The 23,061-nt window shown below is 40.9% G+C and overlaps 2 protein-coding genes across 5 annotated transcripts in view; both read left to right on the forward strand.

Annotated features, from left to right (window-relative positions):
* Positions 1-16,218, forward strand: part of cacnb1 (calcium channel, voltage-dependent, beta 1 subunit) — a 39,818-nt gene extending 23,600 nt beyond the window's left edge. For 2 of the 4 annotated variants that reach the window (XM_085271884.1, XM_085271886.1), the window contains 9 exons: positions 47-114; positions 1,183-1,343; positions 5,033-5,113; positions 5,210-5,268; positions 6,658-6,767; positions 10,461-10,612; positions 10,738-10,833; positions 12,563-12,748; positions 14,107-16,218. In XM_085271884.1, the coding sequence (XP_085128010.1) occupies positions 47-114; positions 1,183-1,343; positions 5,033-5,113; positions 5,210-5,268; positions 6,658-6,767; positions 10,461-10,612; positions 10,738-10,833; positions 12,563-12,748; positions 14,107-14,646 (1,453 nt within the window). In that variant the 3' untranslated portion in view covers positions 14,647-16,218. Of the gene's footprint in view, positions 1-46; positions 115-1,182; positions 1,344-1,816; positions 1,846-5,032; positions 5,114-5,209; positions 5,269-6,657; positions 6,768-10,460; positions 10,613-10,737; positions 10,834-12,562; positions 14,064-14,106 lie in introns of those variants that run through there. The other 2 variants (XM_085271885.1, XM_085271887.1) reach the window with 2 other exon arrangements.
* A 3,627-nt stretch (positions 16,219-19,845) lies between these two features.
* arl5c (ADP-ribosylation factor-like 5C) lies at positions 19,846-22,916 on the forward strand. Its single transcript, XM_085271888.1, has 6 exons — positions 19,846-20,022; positions 20,387-20,447; positions 20,555-20,702; positions 21,029-21,112; positions 21,599-21,750; positions 21,912-22,916. The coding sequence occupies exons 1-6, from the start codon at positions 19,977-19,979 to the stop codon at positions 21,958-21,960; spliced, it is 540 nt and encodes a 179-aa protein (XP_085128014.1). The 5' UTR covers positions 19,846-19,976; the 3' UTR covers positions 21,961-22,916.
* Positions 22,917-23,061: the final 145 nt, after the last annotated feature.

Raw genomic sequence — 23,061 nt, forward strand, 5'->3', positions numbered from 1 at the left:
TATCGTTCTCCAAGCTATGATTTGTGCCCGTTTTTCTGTATTTCAGTAAATCTGGAGGAAGTTCTAGTCTTGACGTTGCCACGGGAACCCGCAGGCCTACTCCACCTGGAACAGGTGAGGTCACAAGGTCGCCCTGTCACGTGGAAACATAGTGCCTGTCTGTGTGTGTGCGTTTGTGTGGGCACCTGAAAGGGTGAGAGAGAGCGAGAGAGATAGCAAGATGAGACGGGCGCCTGATATTTAGATGAAAATTTTAATTGGCTAGTTAGTCAGGCATGATGATGAATCACAGCGTGTCTCAGTGGGTTGCTGTGTGAAGCGAGAAAGGTCTTAGGAGGTCTGTCATTAGCACACAAGACGGGACTGAAATAGAGCCGAAAATGAACTTCACTCATTAAACTTGTTAAGTACGTCTGGCTGACAGAGAGAAGGAGAGACGGTGGAGGAAATGGGTAAACATAAACATCTCTTGATTGACTTTAAAAGGCTTTGCATATCTGTGTAACAGAAAAATCATCTCTCTAACACACCTTGTACATCCTAAGTTGTTGTTCTGACTCAAAGTCAGAATTTGACATAGATTCGAGATATACTAGAGAGAGAGTTAGATATACACACACATTTTAATGAGCTACAAATTTGCTACTTTTGTACAATTTTGTTACAATTACTCAACCCTTCCATGATATACCTTTAAAACAAGACACCTGCAAGGCCCCATTCACCCTCCCTCATCCCTATAGCAACACACACCCTGTCTCCACCCTAAACTTCCCTCTTTGCTTGATTCCTTCTTTCCTACCTGTACCTTTTTCCAGTTCCCGCTGCAGCCATCCTTCTCAACGGTTCGTTCACATCTTTACTTCAGGTTTTGTTTCTTTCTCGTCGCACCAAATTCACTTTCTGTGCTCTGCCTCATAAAATTGTGGTGTGTTCTTTTTAAGACTCTTGTAAGTGTCGTTTCCAGTTTAAATCATACTCTGTGTCACTTTTTTCCAGTCTCTGTGCCATCTCTTGCCTCTCTCTGGATGCATCTCACACTTTATTCTTCCCCCTCTTGCCTTTTCTCCCTTCTGCTATTCTCTCTGCTCTCATCCTTTTTCACTCCACCTCATCTCGCTTTCTCCTCTTTCTCCTGTTCTTTTGTTCCGTCTCTCCAACGTCCACCCTTCCCATCATCAGCTCACGTAGACATGTCCACAGTGGCCTTTGACGTTGACCCCCTCGACCTGGAGGCTGAGGAGGCCCCTGAGTCCCAGGGTGACCCTCGCTCTTCCAAGAGCATGTCAGGCAGCGTAACATCCCCCCAGGCCAACATCCACCGACTGCCCTTCTTTAAGAAGGTAACATTAGAGGGCAAGGTGATCTCTCTCCTCCTCCGTCCTGCATTTGCCCCCCTTTCCTCCAAGATATCCAGGTTTAAGCTCTCCTTCTTCCACTCTACATCTCTCACTAACCTCTCATAACTGATCCGTCCCTGCTGCTGCTATAGATCCAAAATCTAACACTGTTTGGCCCCTCAGGCTCCCACGGTTACAGTGATATGTTTGGATGTGCGTTTCTGTGCTTGTTGAGCTGGGAGAGGCGTTGAGCTAACTGATCCTCTCTGAAATAGCTGCTGCTGGATATCAGTCTGAATCTGTTTGAAAATGAATTCACAGAGGAGGCAGTCAGTGTAAACTCTGCTTTAATCAACAAACAGCTCCTCTCCCAATTCCCCCACCCCTCTAATCCAAACCTGTCAATAACTAAATGTGCTCTTGTGTTTTGTGCTTTTTTTTGTCTCCTCTGGCTTTTGTGTGGATTGATACTGTAGGTGGCCCGGCTAAACAGAAACAGAAGTCGGTGAGTGTGGCTTGTCTTCAAGACTAACCTCTAGCATTTCGTCTTTTTTCCTCCGTCTCCTCGTCTTCTGTTTGTTGTCTCCTCTTTTTATTCTGTGTATCACTTCTGATGCTCGTTAGCGCAAAAATATTCACTGGATCATTTGTAAATTGTGGTGACACTTCTGTCATTTCCTCAGAGCGTGTATCACAGCTGTTAGTGTGCAGATGCAGGTGCAGAGCCGTCCCAGACCCTGTTAGTCAGCACGTGGCTATAATGCGTCCTGACATGCTTTCATTTTCATTTGTGATGGCTGATTTGAGTCACAGTGGCCCACAATCAGCAGTTTTTATGCTTTTCAGTACAATTTCAATCACACGTAAAGGCTGAAGGCTGTTGCGGTAGGAGTAAGAAATACAAGCAACACCATTCGCACAGCAATACTTATCACAGCAATATCTCATAAGGTTTAAAATTCATTTCACGACATATTATTATCAATTTTTTTATTCATTATGCACTTTTAGCCCACTTTAGGACATTTGTAACTCCCAGTCATTTCAATTAAAAAATGGAAATTGCACACTAATAAATGAAATAACTACAGAGCACAAGAGAAAAGAAGCCTGAAAGGTTTAATCAAACATCCCACTCACTGAAGAGAAAAGACATTTTTATAGCTTATTGTTATTAACCTAGTGGGGGGGGCAGAAACACTATATTCACAAGAGTAAAACACAAAAATGAGGAGTTTAGCTAGACAGCTAGGGGAAACAAACAGGAGAGAAAACATGATGAGAGTATAATCAGACATCTTCAGTGAGGACAAAGGGAAAGAGGCAACTGTGGTTGCAGCCATATAGTCAGTTTCAAGGTTATTAACTGAGCGAAGTATCTACATAACAGCCGTAATAACATCTGTTCATCTTCTCTGTATACTAAGAAAAGGTAGTTCAGTACTTACTTTATTACCCCCTTTAGCAGCAGATATATTGGACAAAGAAAGAAGATAAGCTGTCCCAGAATTCATAGCAAATGCATCATCATACCATGACGATCAACAAAAGTGCCAAAGTGAAACATTTTGTGTAAAAGTTTTCATTTTGTACTATAGGATGCTAAAATGTTTCATATTTACAATAGCAGAGTGTTAAACCCACAGCTAAAGCGATGAAGTGATTTGAAGGGAATTTGACTTTACTCAAGGAGTAAAATTGTAAAATTGAGAAAAGTGGTTATACTGGCTAAGTCTTTAGTAAATGTCATAAGAAAATAAGATTTATTTCCTAAAGACCATAAGCTTGCTTTTCTTTAAAGTATGAGTTATGAAAAGAAAAGGGAAGTAAAACTGGAAGAAGAACCACCTTTAAAGTAAAAGAGGAAATGACAACTGGGGAAAACAGGTAACAGGTACTGATATACAGACAGGAGAAAGCAAGTGAGGGAATCCTCAAGCTACACTACTACTATTACTATAATCACAAGAAGAAAGGACACGAGCCGAAATTGAATGATATCAACAACAAAAAAAACTGAGATTGTGACATGAAAATAATGCAAATGGGATTCATTTTCTCCCTGGCTGACTAAAATACTTTAAGTTCTTTCTTTCAATTTATGTTTGAAACCTAAACAAATATGGCTCGGCTCCCACAATAGACTGGGAAAGCTATCCAGTTTATACGCCACCTTTCACCCTCTGACAGCTGGGATAAGCTCCAGTCCTTCCATGGCTCTTAAACTGGATTAGCAGACATGATGGATATGCAGAAGCACATGTAAGATCATTGAATATAAATAAGATATATTTTATTTACGCCAAAGCTGTGAAATTTCTTTGTTACAGTAGTTAAAAATGAAGTAAAAATGAAGCCGGGGTTAATACCCATCAATTCTTCCATTCCCATCCAATTCTGTTACTTATTAATAATATTACTTATTATTGCAATATAATATAAGGAAAACTGCATATCTAACATTAAAGGATGGGTAAGTCGGGTAATTTGATTTCAGCTTTCCAGTTTAATCTTTCGTCTACGAGAGCTCACACGAGTTTTCTGTGTGATACCTGATGGAAATTCGCAGTCATCCTTTGCATCATTTTTGAAAAGTATTGGATATAAATTCGATTTTTTTCTGTTGTATAAACATGAAACTGTGAAACCGAATATCTACACGCTGGAACTGTATAACGTGTGATTGGAGAAGAACAATAAACCGCGTGTCATTCCTCCCCGTGCTAAATTGTTCCCTGCGCTCCTGTTTTTCCCGAACGAATGAGTAGTGTTGTGATGTTCAGGGCTCCAGCGCTGCCCCTTTATAGACAAGAGCCATTTGGAAGCTTTTATATTATTTATTTTTAGCTTCTGTGAATACAAATTGGGTGAAATGAGCTTCCATTGTTCTGCTTTATGTAATGTAATGTAGAAGCGGGACACTCCAGCACTTTCTCTTGCCTGAAGTGCTGTACAGCGTGCACAGGGGCGGGGGCGTGCTTGGAGTACAAATGTAGAAAAGGTTAAAAAAAAAAAGTCCAGTTTCATTGTCAGAGTATATCGGACATGTGACTCCTTCCATCCATTTCTCACTAACAGAGGACAGAAACTAATGGATCAGTTGATAATTTACTAATGAGCCTAAAGTTCAACAATGCAGGTGGAAATTTGATTATAAATGCTACACTGATTTTTTAGTTTTAGTTTTTTTTAAATATAAGAAAGTTGATTTTTTTTAACCATAAAATACTACTCGTACTGCAAACAATACCTTGCAGTAATTATGTGACAGTGCAGAAGGAAAAGAAAGAGCTGCAAAGGATGACGTTTGTCTTAAGAGCTGTGACGCAGTCGTGAGATTTCTCCTGACAACCTGGCATCTGGGTTAATTACGGGCACTTTAATTATGTGAGACTGCAGACTGAGAAGTAGAAGCCAAGGCTTTCGGTGAGAAATTGATCCCTGACCCTGAACATTCATAGACACTCAATAACGCAAATGGACTCCAAATTTCTGGAACTCTCCATCCATCAATCTGACTGCTCACAGAAGAGAAGGAGGGTTTATGGGGAGTGGGTGGGGCTGTTTTGTGTCAAGTTAATGTTGATTTGTGTGTGAGTATAACCCTGTGACTGCAGGTCTTCTAAGGTCTTTGGAAATGTGCTGAGTGTATAACGTGACACCAACTCACGTGCTGTGTTGTCCATGCTCAGATGGAGCATGTCCCCCCTTACGACGTGGTTCCCTCCATGAGGCCCATCGTCCTAGTCGGACCTTCACTCAAAGGCTATGAAGTAAGGAGAAGCAGCGCATTCTCAGCTTGTAATTTCTACTTTCATTGGATTTTACTATTAAATATTACTTGTTTCTGATGTCTGATGTTTTACTAGGTGACGGACATGATGCAGAAAGCACTTTTTGACTTCCTGAAACACAAGTTTGAGGGCAGGTAAGAATGGAGGCTTACACCCATCCAGGATTTTTGTTTTTTAATGATTATCCATAATCATATACACTCCAGCCACTTCATTAGGTACATCTTGTCCAGCCCTTTAACCAGTTTGCACCCGATAACTTCCTCAAGTCTTCGTGGCATTTATTTAACAATGTGCTGGAAATATTGCTCAGAGATTTTGGTCCAGATTAACATGAAACCAGTTCCAGCACACCCCAAAGATGCCCTATTGGGCAGAGATCTGATGACTGTGAAGGCTGTTTGTTTGTATTTGTGCTTTATTTGTTTTGTGGGGGGGGGTTTTACATCAAATTCTGACCCTACCATCCAAATTTCACAGCATAAATTGAAATTCAGTAAGACCACGCAACTTTTCCCCCCCAACATTCTGTTGTCCAGTTATAGCCTCAGTTTCTAGTTCTTAGCTGGCAAGAGTGGCACCCGGTGTGGTCTTCTGCTGCTGTAACCCTTCTGCTACAATGTTCAACATGTTGTGATTCAGAGATACTTTTCTGCAAGCATTGATTTTAACAAGGGGTTATTTGAATTACTGTTGCCTTTACTTACCTCAGGTTACAGCTTGAAGTAGTCTTGTCATTCTCCTCTGACCTCTGACATCAGCGAGGCATTTGTACCAAGACAACTGGATATATTATATTATATTATATTATATTATATTATATTATATTATATTATATTATATACTGGATATTTCTTCTTTTTTGGACCATTCTCTGTAACCCCGAGAGATGGTTGTGTGGGGAAATCCCAGCAGATCCTGTAGATTAGCAGTTTGATAGCTGATTCCTGTATGGCATCAACAATCATGCCACGTTCAAAACACCTAAATCACCTTTCATCGCCATTCTGATGCTTAGTTTGAACCTCAGTATGTCATCCTGACCGTCTGCATGCCTAAAACACTCCGATTAGATACTTCGATTAGTGAGCAGTTGAACAGTTGTACCTAATAAAGTGGCCCATCAGTGTACATGACATTACTGGATCATAATATTGATTCATTAAGGTGTATATCCCTTAAATGTTATAGCCTGAGATGGATTACAGAGATCAGTATTTGCATTAGAAGTGGAAAGCACTGTAACATAATTGCTTAAATAAAATAAAAGTACAATAAAACTGTATATGAGTAAGTGTTTGTAGTTACTTTAGATGTCCTATTTATGCCTTCATCCACTGATATTGAGGATTGAAAGATGAACAGTACGCTAGTCTAGTTGGCGGTACAAAGGAAGGCCAATCATATTTCTGTGTCACTCCATGCCCCTCCCCCCTCTGGACACACCCTTGCAGCCATGATAGACTCTAAATTTAATAGGTTTCTTTTTACTGACCCAGTAATGTGCTGGCTCTCTGTTTCAGGATATCCATCACACGGGTGACAGCAGACATCTCTCTGGCCAAACGTTCAGTCCTCAACAACCCGAGCAAACACACTATCATTGAGCGCTCCAGTACCCGCTCGAGCCTGGGTAAGAGGACGCTTTTGTTATCCACAAACCACAACAGGCAGAATCACACTGAGAAACGCAACGCAGACAGTTCGTGACAATTAGGATTTAATTTTTACTCTTTCAACAGCTGACATATTAAAGTTTAGGGAGAATATTAGTGTAATGTATTTTTGTTCATCACATCATGTTACTGAACATCTTTCACTGTCCTTCATATCTATATTTCTTTAAGTGTGTCTCTCTTTTATTTAGACAGACAAGAGTCCATTAATATTGCGTTGTTGTTGTTGTTGTTGTTGTTGTTTTTTAAATACTCAACAGCAGCTGGGAAATTACATTTTTAGCAAATGTTACTAAAACAGGAGAAACATTGCATTTGCTATTTTATATCAGCCACACAGGGAATGTTGGACTGATCAAAAAGACAGTGTGTTTCTGTGTGTGGACATATCTCACACAAGCTGACTTGTAAATTATTAAAGGGATGACTGACCCCAAAATCACATTTACATATTTTCCTCTTGTCCGTAGTGCCAATTATTCATCTAAGTTGTTATGGTGATTTGCCATTTTTTAAGATTTTAAAGGTGTCTGCCCTCGCTTGCATATAATGAGACTAGATGGCACTCAGCTTAAATTTCCCTCAATCATGACCCAGTTCCCAAAATATGTCCAGAAGTCTTGTTATAAGCAGTTTTATCTACAGTCATGTGAAAATACTGCTTATGTAGGACTTAAGAGGGAAAGTAGCTGCCAGATCCTGCTAATCAAATCCATAAGCACCAGTGGTGGCAGTGATTGAATCGATCATGAAGTCTAAAGTCGAATGTGAAGCCATCTGCCATCAGCTAACGGTTGGCCAAAATCAGGTCATGCAACAGAATGACCAAAAAGGCATAAAAGTGTTGCAGTGGCCCAGTCAAAGTCCAGACCTCCACCTGACTGAAATCCCGCCAGTGCCTTAAACAAGCTGTGCACAAACAAATGCCAACTGCCAATGGCTGCCCCTCTCTGAGCCTGGTTCTGCTTGAGGCCTCTTCTTGTTAAAAAGGAGTTCTTACTCTCCACTGTCACTAAATGCTTGCTCATACGGTGTCATATGATCGTTGGGCTTTTCAGCATTTTTTAGAACTTCTATCCATTCATCCATCTGCCACTTATCCAAATCAAGGTCGTGGGGGGTTAGAGCGTATCCCAGCTGTCATAGGGCAACTGAATAAGGTGCCAGTCTGTCATAAGGTTGACACAGAGAAAAAACAATCATTCACCCTCATACCTATGGCCAATTTACCTTGGAGATAACAGGTAAGCATCACGCACAAGGGCTGGTATCTTGAGATCTGAGGAGCTCACAGAGAAATGGCCTAGATAAATAAAAAGCACTGCAGGCACTACACAAGTTAATATATTTGATTATGGGGTGAGCTATAACTTGTAGTCTTTAGACCAGCGGTCCCCAACCCCCGGGCCTCGGACCGGTACCGGTCCGTGAGTCGTTTGGTACCGGGCCGCGAGAGTTGAGGCTCAGGTGTGAAATGTATAGTTTTCAGGGTTTTTATCGGTTTTCAGCGTTATTTTGTTATCGTTTTTACCGTTAACTCGGTTTTCCTGGGTCTTTTCACGTGTATTATGAATAAATCTTCTTTTTTTCGGTACCGGTACTAGTTTTATTTTGTTGTATTTATCCGCGACACCTTAAAGGCCGGTCCGTGAAAATATTGTCGGGCATAAACTGGTCCGTGACGCAAAAAAGGTTGGGGACCGCTGCTTTAGACAACAGTCACACTCTTCTTCATACAAATATCAACTTTAAAGACTTAAAGACAGACTTCTTAAAATATGGATCAGTCTGTAGCTGGGTTTAGTCTTTTTATTTGACTTCTTAATAAAAAGACAAATGTAGAAAATCATCAGACTTAATATCTTTTAAGCTTTACACATTAAGAATATGTGTAAAATAGCATACTGTCTGTATTCAAGCACAAAATGAAGCTCTTGAAGCTGAATGTTTGAGAAAAACATTTCAGCATCTGTGTTGTCAGAGGTGTGGTTATCAGTGACATCACATGGAGGACTTTTCTTTCAAATGTATACATGATAAATCGGAATATTTTAGGTTAGATAATTACTAACGATCAGTTCTAGCAGTTAACGTACTTCAGTTTCAAGTTTGAGGTGTATCATCCAAAGACACGAGACTGTCACTTATTTTCTTTTTACACCTGCTCTGATTGCCTGAGTCTGATCTGGCCTCCTCTCTCTCTTCATCCTGTCTACACCCATCCTCCCCCCTTTCTCTCCCACCACCCATCCTCTTCCTCCTCTGTCTTTTGATTCAGACGTACTGGGTACGTATGCTCTTCCCGCAACAAAACAATGAAGCATCTCTTTCTCTTTCCTTCCCCTCCCCTTTTTCTTCTAACTATATTCATCATCTGCTCATACATCGTTGTCTGCCTGTCTGCTTGCCTGTCAGTTTCTCTGTTCCTCATACTTCTGTGTGACAGCCTGTAGTCTCTTAACAAAAAGAAACCAATTACAAAACCCAAGCAGGAAGAGATCCGTGGGAGGGCAGCAGAGCGGCTGGTAGCAGAGAGGGAAGACGATACTCTCCCATCCTGCTGTCACCCTTATGTTGTGACTCATAATGCTGTTTATCTTCAGTCATACCCAAGGATAGCATCTATTGCAGCTGGACCTTGCCTTTTAAATTCACTCTTGTCATCACGGGGGAGCAAACGTCTCTCTGAAGTTAAATCCAAATTCGCAGAAGGCTTTGTCGAGGTTAATGGAAACCTTGGCTGCTGTTTCTTTGTACAACTTAAAAGTTCACGTCTCTTATCATTCTGCAGAGACCCCGTTTCGCCTCCGGCTTTAATTCTCTATCCTTTAGCTGGAGGCTGCTGAAATGTGCGGGCCACATCTCTGTGCAGATTGCCTTGCCCCTGTTATCTCTCTTTGCCACTTGGGTTGGCAGCGCACAGACACCTCGGAGGCGCTGAGGGTTGACCAGACAGACGAGGAACATTCTGGTTTTCGGTTTTAATCTCGCTCCTTACACGTCGACAGGCTGATAAAAAGGTGGAGCTGTCTTCGAAATGCTAAATAACCAGCTTTTATAGGCTGCTGTTGAGGAACAATGAACACAACGTTCAGCATTCTACAGCCTTGAGTGGTGCACCCGATAGTATAATTACCGCTGTGCCTATTAGTGCTAACAAAACAACTAATGTTCCACTTCATCTATTTAATGAGGTTGTTTTTTTTGTTTGTTTGGTTGTTTTTTTGTCGTTGATGTTTCTGTTTTAGTTACATGGTGAGAACTTGTGCCCTTATTGTAAGTTATTTCAAGTACCACAGGCATCTCATTCTTAAGTGCCTCCTTTCTCTGCACCTTTTAAAAAAGCATTAAATACATATCTGAAATGTCAGGAGGGGGCAGGAGAATGAGGATGTTCGAGCGCTCCATTTAGCTGTGCATAAATGGAACTTTTAACTGTGGTCCAATCTGATTCATACGCTTGGAGCTGTTTTGTTTTCCTCTTAACTCCGACATGCATGAGTAAGAACTAACACGTCTGTTATGTACTTTTGCACAAAGTTAAGGGAGATTGGCTCACATGCAGTGCTTTAACTCCTCAAACAGAGATCATGTATCTGTTTTGTTGTCTCACTGTATTCACGTGTCTTGTCTGTTTCCTGGGCATTCAGCTGAGGTGCAGAGTGAGATCGAGCGTATCTTCGAGCTGGCCCGAACTCTCCAGCTTGTTGCTTTGGATGCCGACACCATTAACCACCCCTCTCAACTGGCTAAGACTTCCCTGGCTCCCATCATTGTTTATATCAAAATAGCTTCCCCTAAGGTATGCCTGTTTCATTCATTCATTTAAACCGATTCTCATACTTAATTTTGGAATGACTCTACCGTCTTCTGATTCTGATAGCAGTAAATATTGTTTCAGTTCAGTGCTCTGCTATCTCCCTGCAGGTTCTCCAGAGGCTCATTAAATCCAGAGGGAAGTCCCAGGCTAAACACTTAAACGTGCAGATGGTTGCAGCAGACAAGCTGGCTCAGTGCCCACCTGTGAGTTTTGCTTTGCGACTTGAGCTTTTTTAACATATTCTCATCCCCGGCTCATCACACCCTGACACTCAGTTAAATGAATTTGAACTCATCAAGTACCCCTTTGGGATTATTTTCCAACGGTATCTGACGATTAACAGCTGAAAGAAGACAGGTTCGAGGCCCTCAATTCAGTTTAATTCAATTTTATTTATACTGCCCCTCATCCAACAACGGCTGCTTTTATTCTGAGTGGGGGCCCTACAAAAATAACAATCAGACTACACCTTATGAGCAAGCACTTGGCAAGTGCTTTTTCCATCACAGTTTTTTGGGGGTTTAGGCATAAAACCTACTTGGATGGATTTCAGGAAAAGATGTAAAAACTTATATCACAGTACTTTCCGGTTTTACAGAATAACACTTATGCATCTATCTTTACATGAGCGGACTTTGACATGATTTTACAGAGCAATAAATGAGCTACTCTCAGGCTTTGCTAACAAATGATACATTTTTGGCACAGAGCTATAGAATCGCTCCTTAACAGGCTGCCTGTTATGCTTTTACGATAGACCTGATCGTTCTGTCTTGAGAAATATTTAGTCATCATCCCAGCTGGTTCCCTGTCGCTGTGTGTGGAGGAGCATAGAGACCATAGTCTGTATATGGCTGTTGTGTCAGCCATTGGTTTAGGACAATGCATTTTGAGTTCTGTCCACCTCCATATCAGTTTTTTTGAACGAGCGGGTTCTAAGGGTGGCACGATGATTCAGTAGTCAGCAGTGCTGCCTCACAGCTTTGCCTTTTTGTTTGGAGTTTCCATGTTCTCTGCATCCTCTAACAATACAAATACATGCTTGTTAAATTAATTGGTGACACCTAACTTACTCTAGGTTGGATGTAAGTGTGTGGTGTTTGCATATTTATAAAAAAAAAAAAAAACAAGTTATAAAAATGCCAAAAATATCTTGTAGAATTCAGAGGCAAAACAGAAGACAGATGGAGAGGCATTTTCTTTAGGTTCAGAAGTGGCTTAATGAACTCATGTTGACTGTGAGCTCACATATCCACAACGTACTTCCGCTCCTTTTGCAATTTTCAAGTAGGGTCTTGCTTTAAAACTAGCTGCACATGCTACCTAGGCTTAAAGAAAAGTTGAAAATGCTGACCTCCATAGGCCACATCATTCACTGTCTTCCCCTGTGATGCTGGTTGCCATGATTTCTGCAGAAGCACTAAACTGCAGTGAACTGAATAACTACATTCGGTTGAACTCTCACTGAAATAACTGATCAGAAATATGGTTGTTTAAGTTTTTCATTATCAAACTGTATGAATTAGTGTAACTTACAGTCGAACTTCCCCATTAGAATTCAGGTGAGGGGGAACAGTGACTTCAATAAAATAAAATAAAATACCATACAGCTGTTATGAAAGGGAAAGCTAGATATAAACAGTTTTTTCCAGCAAACCGTAAATCTGCTTTTTAATACCTTTTTTTAAAATGCCTGACTCTTTTGTTGGGTTAGCCTCAAATGGCTACTAATTCCTTTCTCACCACTGGCATAATTTTTCAGATAGAGTTACCACTTGCTTAAATGCTGAGGCATTCTACATATGATGTCTTGAAAGGCGGAGCAGATGGTTTTGTGATAAAACAATTGGCTGTTACTAGAATTCATGTAAAGACAGAAGGAAAATTCACTTTGGTACAGTGAAATAAATGAAGAGCTGTTTTTTGTTGCAGGAATTATTTGACATCATCCTGGATGAGAACCAGCTGGAGGATGCCTGCGAACACCTGGCTGACTACCTTGAAGCCTACTGGAAGGCAACACACCCTCCAAGCAGCAACCCTCCCAACCCTCTGCTGAATCGTACCATGGCTACGGCAGCCCTGGCTGCCTCCCCAGAGCCCGTCTCCAACCTACAGGTACAGGTCCTCACCTCCCTGCGCAGAAATATGGATCCGTGGCCTGACATGGACGGCACTGTAGCCACTGAGGGGAAAGAGGAAGAACATGCTCTCTGAAGTCCAGTAGCACAGGGGGGTGGGGGGCGACTCCGGCAACTCAACCCAAACTCAGCAGCCTGTTCCTTTTACCCTGGAGTAGGAGTGCACTAATAGCCTGTTTATGCTGTATAAAGGAAACCGCAGATACATCTGTGCAAGAAATTAACACCCAAATGAACCAACAAGGATCCAATTTTCCACACATGAACAGCTAGCCTAAGAACACCTACGAGTAAAAATGATGTAGTCTGCATGTTAGCAGGTCAGCTTTTCCTTCTGTGCACTGTTTAAAACTGTGAAAACAGCTCAGCTGAAAGCACACTGGACTCAAGGAATAACCTCAGAAGGTACCTCTGCCCCCACAATCCCTTCTATTTTACTGTAATCAGACGTAAAATAGCGTCTGCTGCCCCCACCCTGCCCTCTGCAGCTCTGTGGCCTCCTTTTCTTCAGCGCTTCTAGAGGCTGAAATCCAGTTTGCTGTCCTCCTCTCTGTTGCCATGGTACCACCCCTGAAAACAGCAAGTCATGTCCGCCTCTTCAAATAGAAACGCTTAGTTTGGTGGAGGCTGTTGCTAACACTCTGTCCGGTTTAATCAATTTATCTTAAGAGTGAGAGCAAAATACTAATCAGTTTTCATTCTGTTCTTCAGTTGCTACTGGCTCCTTATCAGCTAACATGAGCTGCATGCTGTCAGATTAATTACATGGCACACAAGCGACAGTCTTGCACCGAATGGACACAATTATGCAGGGATCCTTGACAAAAATGAATGAAAAGTATTTTTTAAAAAAAGATTCAAACTGGATTGAATTTTTAAATTTAAGGAAAACTGTTTCAGGATAAACATGTAAGCTATATCATTTTGCTGCTTTGTTCTGCCATGAGCTCAAACAGCCAGCAGATGGCACTATTGTAATTGTAGATATATAGTTTAGCTTCTTTATAAGTTGCTGGGATCTGTTTTCGTTTGTAGGTTGATATCATCATTTTATAACAGTCAATTAGCAGAACTAAACAATTTCTACTTACTGATTAAATTGTGTTGTTTGAGTATAGACTAGTGTGAGTATGCACAATGTTAATGTGGAATGTGTTTCATATAAGTATCTTCAGCACTAATGCCTTTAAAGTCATGGATTCTTAAGCTAGAACAAGTATGCATCTTTGTTCTTTCTGCCCTGTCTGCTAACCCTGCTAATTAACTGCTGACACCTTGGTGTGCTGTTTGTGTCTCTGCATGCTTTTCGTGTGGCATGGGTGCGGCTCGCTGCAGGGGGCGTACTTGGTGCATGGTGAGCAGAAGCGGGAAGGGCCTCTGACAGAGTGTGGTGGGAGCGGCACGCTGCATGACTATCAGACAGACCTGGGAGGGAAGCCCCAGCAGCAGCACCAGCAGCAAGCATACCTGCGCTCCTCTCGTGGCCAGCTACGAGGAGGCAGCGGGCGAGGCCTTTCACGGCAAGACACCTTCGACTCGGAGACCCAGGGCAGCCGGGACTCGGCCTACACCGAGGCCGGTGACTCCTGCATGGACATTGAGACCGACCCCTATGAGGAGCCTGAGCCCTACCGAGGAAGTGGGGGCAGCCGCCTCCACCTGGCGCAGCATCTCGGCCGACAAGCCTCCTGGGAAGACGAAGGTGCCGAGCCGGACCAGGAAAACCGAAACCACCCTCCGATGCCGAGCCAGACACATCCGCATGGACGTGCCAAGCTGAGGGAGCGTTACTGCCAGGATCCTGTGGACACAGGGGCCAACATGAGCCGCAACAAGAACCAGGATGACTGGGGGAGGGACGTCTACATCCGCTGAACGGTCATCATACCACAGAGCCAAGGAAGCCCCTGGACAGACTGAGGACAGAGGGAGAGGAGGGGATGGAGGGGAAATGCTCTGGTTTTTGGGTTCAACAGGAACTGAAGTGTAGGTTTGGGGCCATGCCGGTCAGGCTAACAAAAAAATCTGTTTACATCCCAGTACAATGTAAAGAAATACATCAACTGCCAGATGCCATTCTCATCAAGTTCTTCTTGTAATTCAGTTTATTTACATTTAGAAAAAATAATATTGGTCTTTTTTGTTTCTTATGTTAATACTGCATGAATATCATGGATTTCTATACTCACAGCACAAGGACAGTAATTGTTACGACTCTGATCTGTATGATTCGATCCTCTCTTCGATTGTAAAGTGCAAAGGTCGGTAGAGCCGTAGTGTATCACGTCTGTCCTCTGCAGTCTTAAACAGGGTCTAATGTCACGGTTCCCATATACGTACAGTGTCAGGGTTTCTCTTTACCTTAAGCTCACTCAGTGCTTTTGGCTTTCAGGGTTTCCTCCCATACTGATATCCAGAAGTTTTGAGTCTCTCACCTCCACTTTCTTATCACCCAGACCTTAAAAAGTTGGTGGAGAAGTTGCCATATTTTAGCACGTAAATTTATCAATGTTGCTATACTCATGTCAGTGCGATAACAATGAATAATACACTCCAAAGATGTTTACTTCTTCCCTAACCTGGTTCAGTCACCATACCTGACTGTATATGTCTGACCCAGTCCTCCCATTTCTGTTATCCTCTTCTTCATGGGTGCTGAGGGCACCTCCAGTTGTTCTCTGGTTTCCAAATGTGGTGCAGATTCAAAGTAGTTGTGTGAACGAAACGTCCTGCCTTAGTCACTCCCACCCCTTATTTCAAGAAAACTCCAATCACAAGTGCCGGAATGTCTCGCCAAGCCATGTCCGCCGCTGCTGCGGTGGGATGTCTTAACTCTTGTTACACTCGTTTTCATACCATATCTCTGTCTCTTTGTGTCTCGTGGCTGCTCCGTCCCAGCTCGTTGCTCATCTCTTTTTTCTTTGCACCAGCTTCGTCATCTGTTTTTCAGGGCTAACAGTTATATAAAAAGTACTTGTACGTGTGGTTAATCACTTCGAACTTCCACCCAAACAGCTCGCTTGTCTAATATTAAATACCACTCTCTTCTTACTCCTGATTTCTGACTGAATTAGTGTTGGGTTTTTGTTTTTTTCAGTGAACATTTGCATTATTTTTTTCAATCTTCAGTTCTTGTGAGCTAGTGAGAGGAGTATAAAGTGGGCAGTGGGGGGGATAGGATCAGCTTTGGTCTTTACACAGTTATCTATAATGGAGAATTCATGAATGTCTTTGGTAGGCTGCTTTGGCCCACCCCCGTCTTCAGTTGAATAAATAAATATTAAATAATGATCAGTAAATAATGTTATTGTTGCGTTATCGCAATTGTTAAAATGATGAAATAACATGTATCATTGGTGCCTGATTGTAGCTACATTTTGCTTTTTCTGCCTTTCATTTTTAATCTGTGGATAAATTCGTATTTTAATTAAAAATCGAATAAGAAAATGCCATTGTGTCATTTCATTGTTACAGTGAGATGTGATGAACAAAAACAGCTGTCAAAAATGCTAAATGTCTGCACGTGTATGTCTGCGTCGTGTTGTTTATTCCACTGGATACATGTGAACACATAGTTCAATACAAATCATAGAGTAGATTAGTTTTTCAATAAATTACATGATAATTAGTCAAAATTGATATGAAAAGCAAAAGACAGGCTTGCTGCTTCCATAGGAATTAAGAGGGTAAGTAGCAGCCAGGTACTGCTAATCAAATGCACTTAATTAATTAATCATCAGCACCTCTGTGGAAGCAGATATTTTGATAGTTTGCTGGTCTGGAGCATTCAGCTGGGTGTTAACACAATGCCACAATTTCTCCAGGAATGGATGTCTCAACAAATTTGCCCCATGTCAGAAAAATACCCAAGAGCTACATCTCAAACTTGACAGGCTTCTGTTAGCAATGCTAAATGCTAAAGTGCATCATAGAATAATTAGAATTAGAATAAAGAAGGGTATGAATTGAAAGTTCGCCAACAGAAAGCCTCTTCTCTCTAAAAAGAACACAGTATCATAGCTTCACAAAGATGAATCTGAACAAGCTACAAGAGTTGTGGAATAATGACCTTTGGATAGATGGGACCAATGTGGGAATGTTTACCCATAATGCACACCACCAGTTTAGCACAAAAACATCATAGCAACTGTGAAGCACAGTGGTGGAGGAGGGGGAAACTGTGCTTATTTTGTTTTTGCAGCAACACGACCTGGGCACCAACCATGTAGTCAACCATGACCGCCTCTGTATACGAAAATATTCTGGACACAAATGTGAGGCCATCTGTCTGACAGCTACACGTTGGACCAAACAAGGTCATGCAACAGGATAATAATCCCAAGTGCAGTAGCAAATGCCTGAAAAGGAACAGAATCGACTTGTTGAATCAACCTAAGGCCTTTAAAAAGCTGTGCAAAAACAAATCCCTGCAAACCCCAATGAGCAGAAGCAATGCTGTAAAGAAGAGTGGGCCAAAATTTCTCTATAATGATGCAAGAGACTAACAAAGTCGTGCTGAAAACAACTACTCTGCATTATTCTTGCTAAAGGTAGTTATACAAGCTATTGATTCATCAGGTTGTACTAAGCTTTTTCATATGACTGTCTTATTTAAAAAAAAAAAAAAGCCAACACCACCCTGAATGTAGAAACTATCCCATACTTCTGCTGGGTGTAAACCTGCAAAACAATGAGCCACAAGAATGTTGACAGATTCTGAGAATAAAAAAAACAGTTTCACTTTGTATTCACAGAAACGTAATCTCCAAAATACTCGTGTCAAATTGCAGCACATTTCAAAACACCTGCATTTTCTGAAGTGCAGTTATGAAGTGCAGCTGGCTCACTCCAGGATGTGGTTTTTGTCATCGTCGAGCTGATGCTCTGCACAGGACAAACTGTCACAGACCTGAGACACGGTTTCCATCTGTAAATCGAAATGTGAGACTTACATCAGAGCGTTGCTCAACAGGGTCAAAATGACTGTAATAACAAACTGCTAAAAACTGACAGAACGGGACAGAACAAATATGTAACACATGTTTGCATGTATAACTAAAACTAAGGGTAAACTTCCATTATTATAGTTAAAGCAGGATAATTTTAAAGAAAAACACAAAAAGTTATCTGCAGTATCACTGCTTCAGATTTTGAAGTGTACACATGTGGAATGACATCTTTCAAAGTGTTTCTGATGACTGTTATCTGATCATCTGTATTAACAATAAGGACCATATCACGGTTATAAAGCAGAGTTAATTTCAAGTATATACTGTCTGACATGCAAGTTAATTTAAAAAAATCACATCGTAGATCCTTTAATGTAGCAAACAGAAATACTGGAGAGTGATAAGGTAACATTAAATGCTTAATTATAGTGGAAAAGAAATGTGCAGCGGTAATAATCACAATAATAATAAAAATGATGATGATGATGATGATGATGATGAAGATAACAGATACCATAACTGTATTCCTGATGAGAAAGTGTGCTTATGTGGTTACTTTTACCTCAATAAACTAAAGAAAATGCCTTTCACCTTCAATATACATTTATTTCCAGAATGAAACCTGGCAATTAATTTCACTTAAAACACTTCAAGCTATAAATAAATTATAGGGAAATAAATACAGGTACAATACTTTGACTGAGGTGAATATAAGTATGCCTCATTACTGAATCTCTTATGGGTTTGAAATTAAGACAAATCTGTCAGATCAGAGGCCCTAATATGCAAAGAGGTCATCAGTGTTGTGATTGTGTAACTGGAGAGTTGAGAGTAGAACTGATATAAAATTGCCTGGACGGTTCAGTGGAAATCCCGGGGAATTCTTTGTTTGAAGCCAGTTTTGCTTTCTGTTGGTTTTTACAGGCCGATAAGTTCTATGGTTTCTCAGAAAGGAAGGTACATAGTTTTACTTCTCTTTCCATATATAGACCGGACATACGCGTGTCACCGACTGCGTCATTATCGCACTCGTGCCGTCGGTGTGGCAGGACTTGTAGGTTGCCTTCAGGGACTATAGGTGAGCTCAGATTTTCGATATTTAAGGAGGTAAATAAATTGCATTTAATGTACGCTAATATCTCGTGATGACGAACGATGATTTATCTAGGATTTTTCGGTACTTATTCGGCTTTTACAAACATATTCTTCCTCAGTTTGGAGCACAAGTAGTTTTCTATAGACCTGATAAAGAGGTCACTACACAATGAACGGGGCAAAGAAAGCGATTTGGGAGACATTTAAAATATATTTAGAATATTTGGCCCAAATAAAAACAAAGCAAAACAATAAAATCTTAAATGCCTTAAATTACTTTATTACCCCAAAGTAAATAATCACATATACAAAGAATCAGAATCAGAAATATTATTAATCCCAAAGGAAATTATGGGCAAGGGTGGCTGCTATTTCTATATTTTTTCCACTTTGTTAAAATGAGGGTAGAATAAATAAAATTCTATATAGTAGAATATAGAAATGCCAGGGTATATTGTATTACAGCTAGGACAATATTTCTGTCCAGGGTGACAGGGTGCCCCATTTATTTGGTACAGCCCAGTATTTCACTAATATTCTCAATTATGGAGTCAGCGTCTCACAATTTAATTGGCTCTATATAATAGTGAACACCTCTCTCACACTCGTGCAACAAAAAGATATGTGCTGATCTGTGACAGCATCCCTACTAAAAACACAAGCAAGTAAATGTGTGAAAGTACAAAGACGACCACACATGACTCCAAAACAATCTCAGTCTTCCAGTGATGCTTTTAAGATGTTGGGAAAATCTCATCTGAGCAAAATCTTTAACTTACAATTATTTAAACAAAAAAAAAGGAAAGAAAAAACAGCCTACCCACTTGCATCTGTAACATAATCCACACCGTCCCACACAAACCCCAACTTACTTTGTGGATAATCTAGCCCTTGGCGAATCCCTCACCGGCCCACATTTTGTATTCCCCACAGCACTGAACGCACCATCATTACTATCTACGCTGCTCGTGACTCACTCGGCAAAAGGTGCAGACTTTCTGAGGAGGAAGCGCCGCCCACAAATGGTATGCCGAGGCAGAAACTGATAATAGATCCCGCAGCAGAGTCAGTCTGACAGTCAGCTTCTAATCGATACTGAAGTCTGCTTCCTCTGGATTTCTTTTGTATTCATCGCTCATCTAGCACTCACACCTGTTGAACATGGGCTATCTGCTGTCTAAGATGATGGCTGTGTTCGGGGACAAAGGTACATGTGCTTTAATTCTTGTGTTCGTCTTGTTATGCCTGCATTGTTGCTGTTTAGATGAATTATAAAAGCTCGTCGGTGTGTTAAGCTCCTGTATCGGGTAATATGTGATAATTGTGGTTTGATCACCTTACTAAAAACTGATTTCCTGACACAGTAAAGTTTCAGTCTTTTCTTATATACGACACTTAAACCAAGTGTTGGACGTGTTTTACTGCAAGAACAGTCTTTTGATAAGAGATGTGAATCTGTTCAGCACATCACCCTCATGTACCTGCCTTTTATCTTATCTGTGTGTACATTTATCCCTTGAGGCTGAATTTGCAGTGAGCATGCAACTTTAACATGTTTAACTTTCCTACAGAGCACAAAGTCATCATTGTGGGTTTGGATAATGCTGGGAAGACGACCATCCTCTATCAATTGTGAGTGATCTGACTGCTTTCTGAGTCTTTCAGCAGTTTTTTAAAATCTGTTCTCACAGTTTAATCTAATTCTAAATGCATCTTTTCCCTTTTTCAAATACATCTAGTCTGACAAAAGAAGCCGTCCACACATCACCAACTATTGGCAGCAACGTCGAACAGATCACCGTTCGGAAGACTCACTTTTTGGTTTGGGATATCGGAGGACAGGAGAGCCTGCGAGCTAGCTGGTACTCCTACTATGGCAACACAGAGGTATGGCTCACCTACACTCTTCAGATCCTTTCTATCTCTAAAAAACTTTTAAAACACAGTAAATCTTTCATTGAAGTGCATTGGAAGTGATATTAGCAGTTCCCAAAAATAAATCCAGAGAAAGTGAAAGCTTTTGAAGTGCTGGCTGCTAATGCACCTGCATCTGTTTTATGACTTTTCCTGTGATCCATTGTTTACAGGTACTGTATCTTTAATAGAGCATTGTAGACATGCTGTGCTCCCTCTTATGAATCAAGCGTCCCATAGATTGGGTCCTGATAAGAACGACCTTATAACAGGTTTAATAACTATTATTTCCCTTTCAGATCGTCATTCTGGTTGTGGACAGCACTGACCGGGAACGACTGACTGTAACCAAAGAAGAACTTCACCGAATGCTCGCACATGAGGTAGGATCTTTAAAACATAGCGTAGAGACTGACTTTATTAAAACATTTAGGGAAGTTACTTGGTCATAACTATATTAAAAGTGCCTTTTAACATATTTGAATACTGCTTACGGACGATAAACAGGTAGAGGAGGGTTGATCATACTTTGCTTTATTGTTTAAATATGAAGTGTTTTGCCTGTTTTCTTTGAGAGCTGCTTTGACGTACAATCACATTGTTGTTTTGTGAAGCTGCCCTCTTTTGGCATTTGTGTTTTGGTGTTTGACGTTCCCTCCCGCTTTCAGACAGACACTGATTGCGTAATAGATGTGAAAGCAGATTACTCACCCATGACATACTGTGATGAGGAACTTTCTTCTTATAGTCAGCATGTCTGTGCGTTTCTATGTTCCGCTGAGGTTGCTGTTTGTTTTGAACATCACATGTTTCCAGTGGAACCTGAGTGCAGACACGGTATCGGTAACCCATTTTTTAATTCTTTTTAGGACCTACAGAATGCAGCCGTTCTTATCCTGGCCAACAAACAGGACATGAAGGGTTCCCTGACAGCGGCAGAGATCTCCCAGTTCCTCACGCTCGACTCCATCACAACACACTCCTGGCATGTTCAAGCTTGCTGCGCCCTGACAGGAGAGGGGTGAGTCTAACGCACCTCCAGCTCTCAGTATCACCGACTATTACTCACCCTTCACAAATATGTGACGTAGCTAACAGAAACATGCCTCTGCATACCACTGCTTCTGTTGAAATAATAGCCTTTGAAACACTTATCAAAATGCTTCTGATTTCTCCCTGCAGTCTACCTGCCAGTCTGGACTGGATGAAGTCGCGGGTTGTGGCAAACTAGAAGAAAACAATGGATTAAAAGTCCTGAAACTGAACCAGCCTCTCGGGCGCTGCAAAGGCCGCAGTGTCAGGATTATTTACAGTGTTTTGAGCCTGTGACCACAACATCTGTGACAGAAACTGCCTCACCACGTCTACAGTATGACTTACTGACAATGTGACATCCTGAAGAAACCTGCGTTGTGTGTACCTCAGCCTCGGAAACATGACAACAGACAAGCTTCAAAAACTGTTTGATTGTTTGATTATATTTTAGTAATCTGGAGGTTGTGCACTGAGGGAGAGAAAGTGTTAGTAATGTATTGACATAAGTGGCCTGTGTGTAAATGAGAACAATGTTTGGGCAAATTATCCTACCTCACCAGAAGTATCACGTTCCACTTTAACTGTCAAGAGTGACTAAAATGTTATTATTTTATTATTAGAAAGGAAAACAATAAGGCAGGTTGACAAAGGACAATGATTTATAACACTAAGTCATATATTTTCCTATTAGTATCTTAATTTTCTAGAACTGATCCAGTGATTCCACAGACGCTTTAAAACAAGACAATCCTAATTTCATTTTGACTTAGTTCTCATAAATGAAGATTTTTGTTCTTAGTTCACAAACTACTGATTCATCACAGTTTACCAGCAAACAGTAAGACTATAAAGAAAACAAACAAAAGAACATTATGCAGCTGCTGTGGTTTTCCTTCTCAGGATTTCTGCAATGTTGCAAAAGCCTACAAGCCTGCATCTGATGTTAAAATTTAATTTAACGCCAGCAAATGATTTTAGCTTCATTAAACCTGAATATTTATATTAATTTATTCTTTTTTTAATGCTCTTGGACTGTGTACTGTATATGACAGCGATTTCTTGAATGGGAGAAGGCGCTAGCTGCTATGAGTCATAATTTTGCAATGTACATACTGTATAGTTTGATTTTTTTTAAATAAATGTTATTATTGCTATGTGTGTGTTGTTATTTTAATAAGCGATGGGCAGCATGCTATTGAGGTTGTTAACGCTAGTTTACCTTTGGCTTCCTTTGTCTTTACCATCCTTGTCTCTGTCCCTCCAGCCCTCTGTATACCCTCCTTTACTACATTCACGA

This window comes from Mchenga conophoros, linkage group LG4 (genome assembly GCF_057382185.1).
Source record: "Mchenga conophoros isolate Kocher_MC1m ecotype Shallow Benthic linkage group LG4, M_conophoros_male_GT1.1, whole genome shotgun sequence".
In the NCBI taxonomy this organism is placed as follows: Eukaryota; Metazoa; Chordata; class Actinopteri; order Cichliformes; family Cichlidae; genus Mchenga; species Mchenga conophoros.

Bases quoted from the DNA above. Each gene is read 5' to 3' on its own strand.
- arl5c (XM_085271888.1), top strand. From the start codon at position 19,977: ATGGGCTATCTGCTGTCTAAGATGATGGCTGTGTTCGGGGACAAAG. The intron at 20,448-20,554 runs GTGAGTGATCTG...AAATACATCTAG, and splicing joins ACGACCATCCTCTATCAATT to TCTGACAAAAGAAGCCGTCC. The intron at 21,113-21,598 runs GTAGGATCTTTA...AATTCTTTTTAG, and splicing joins ACCGAATGCTCGCACATGAG to GACCTACAGAATGCAGCCGT.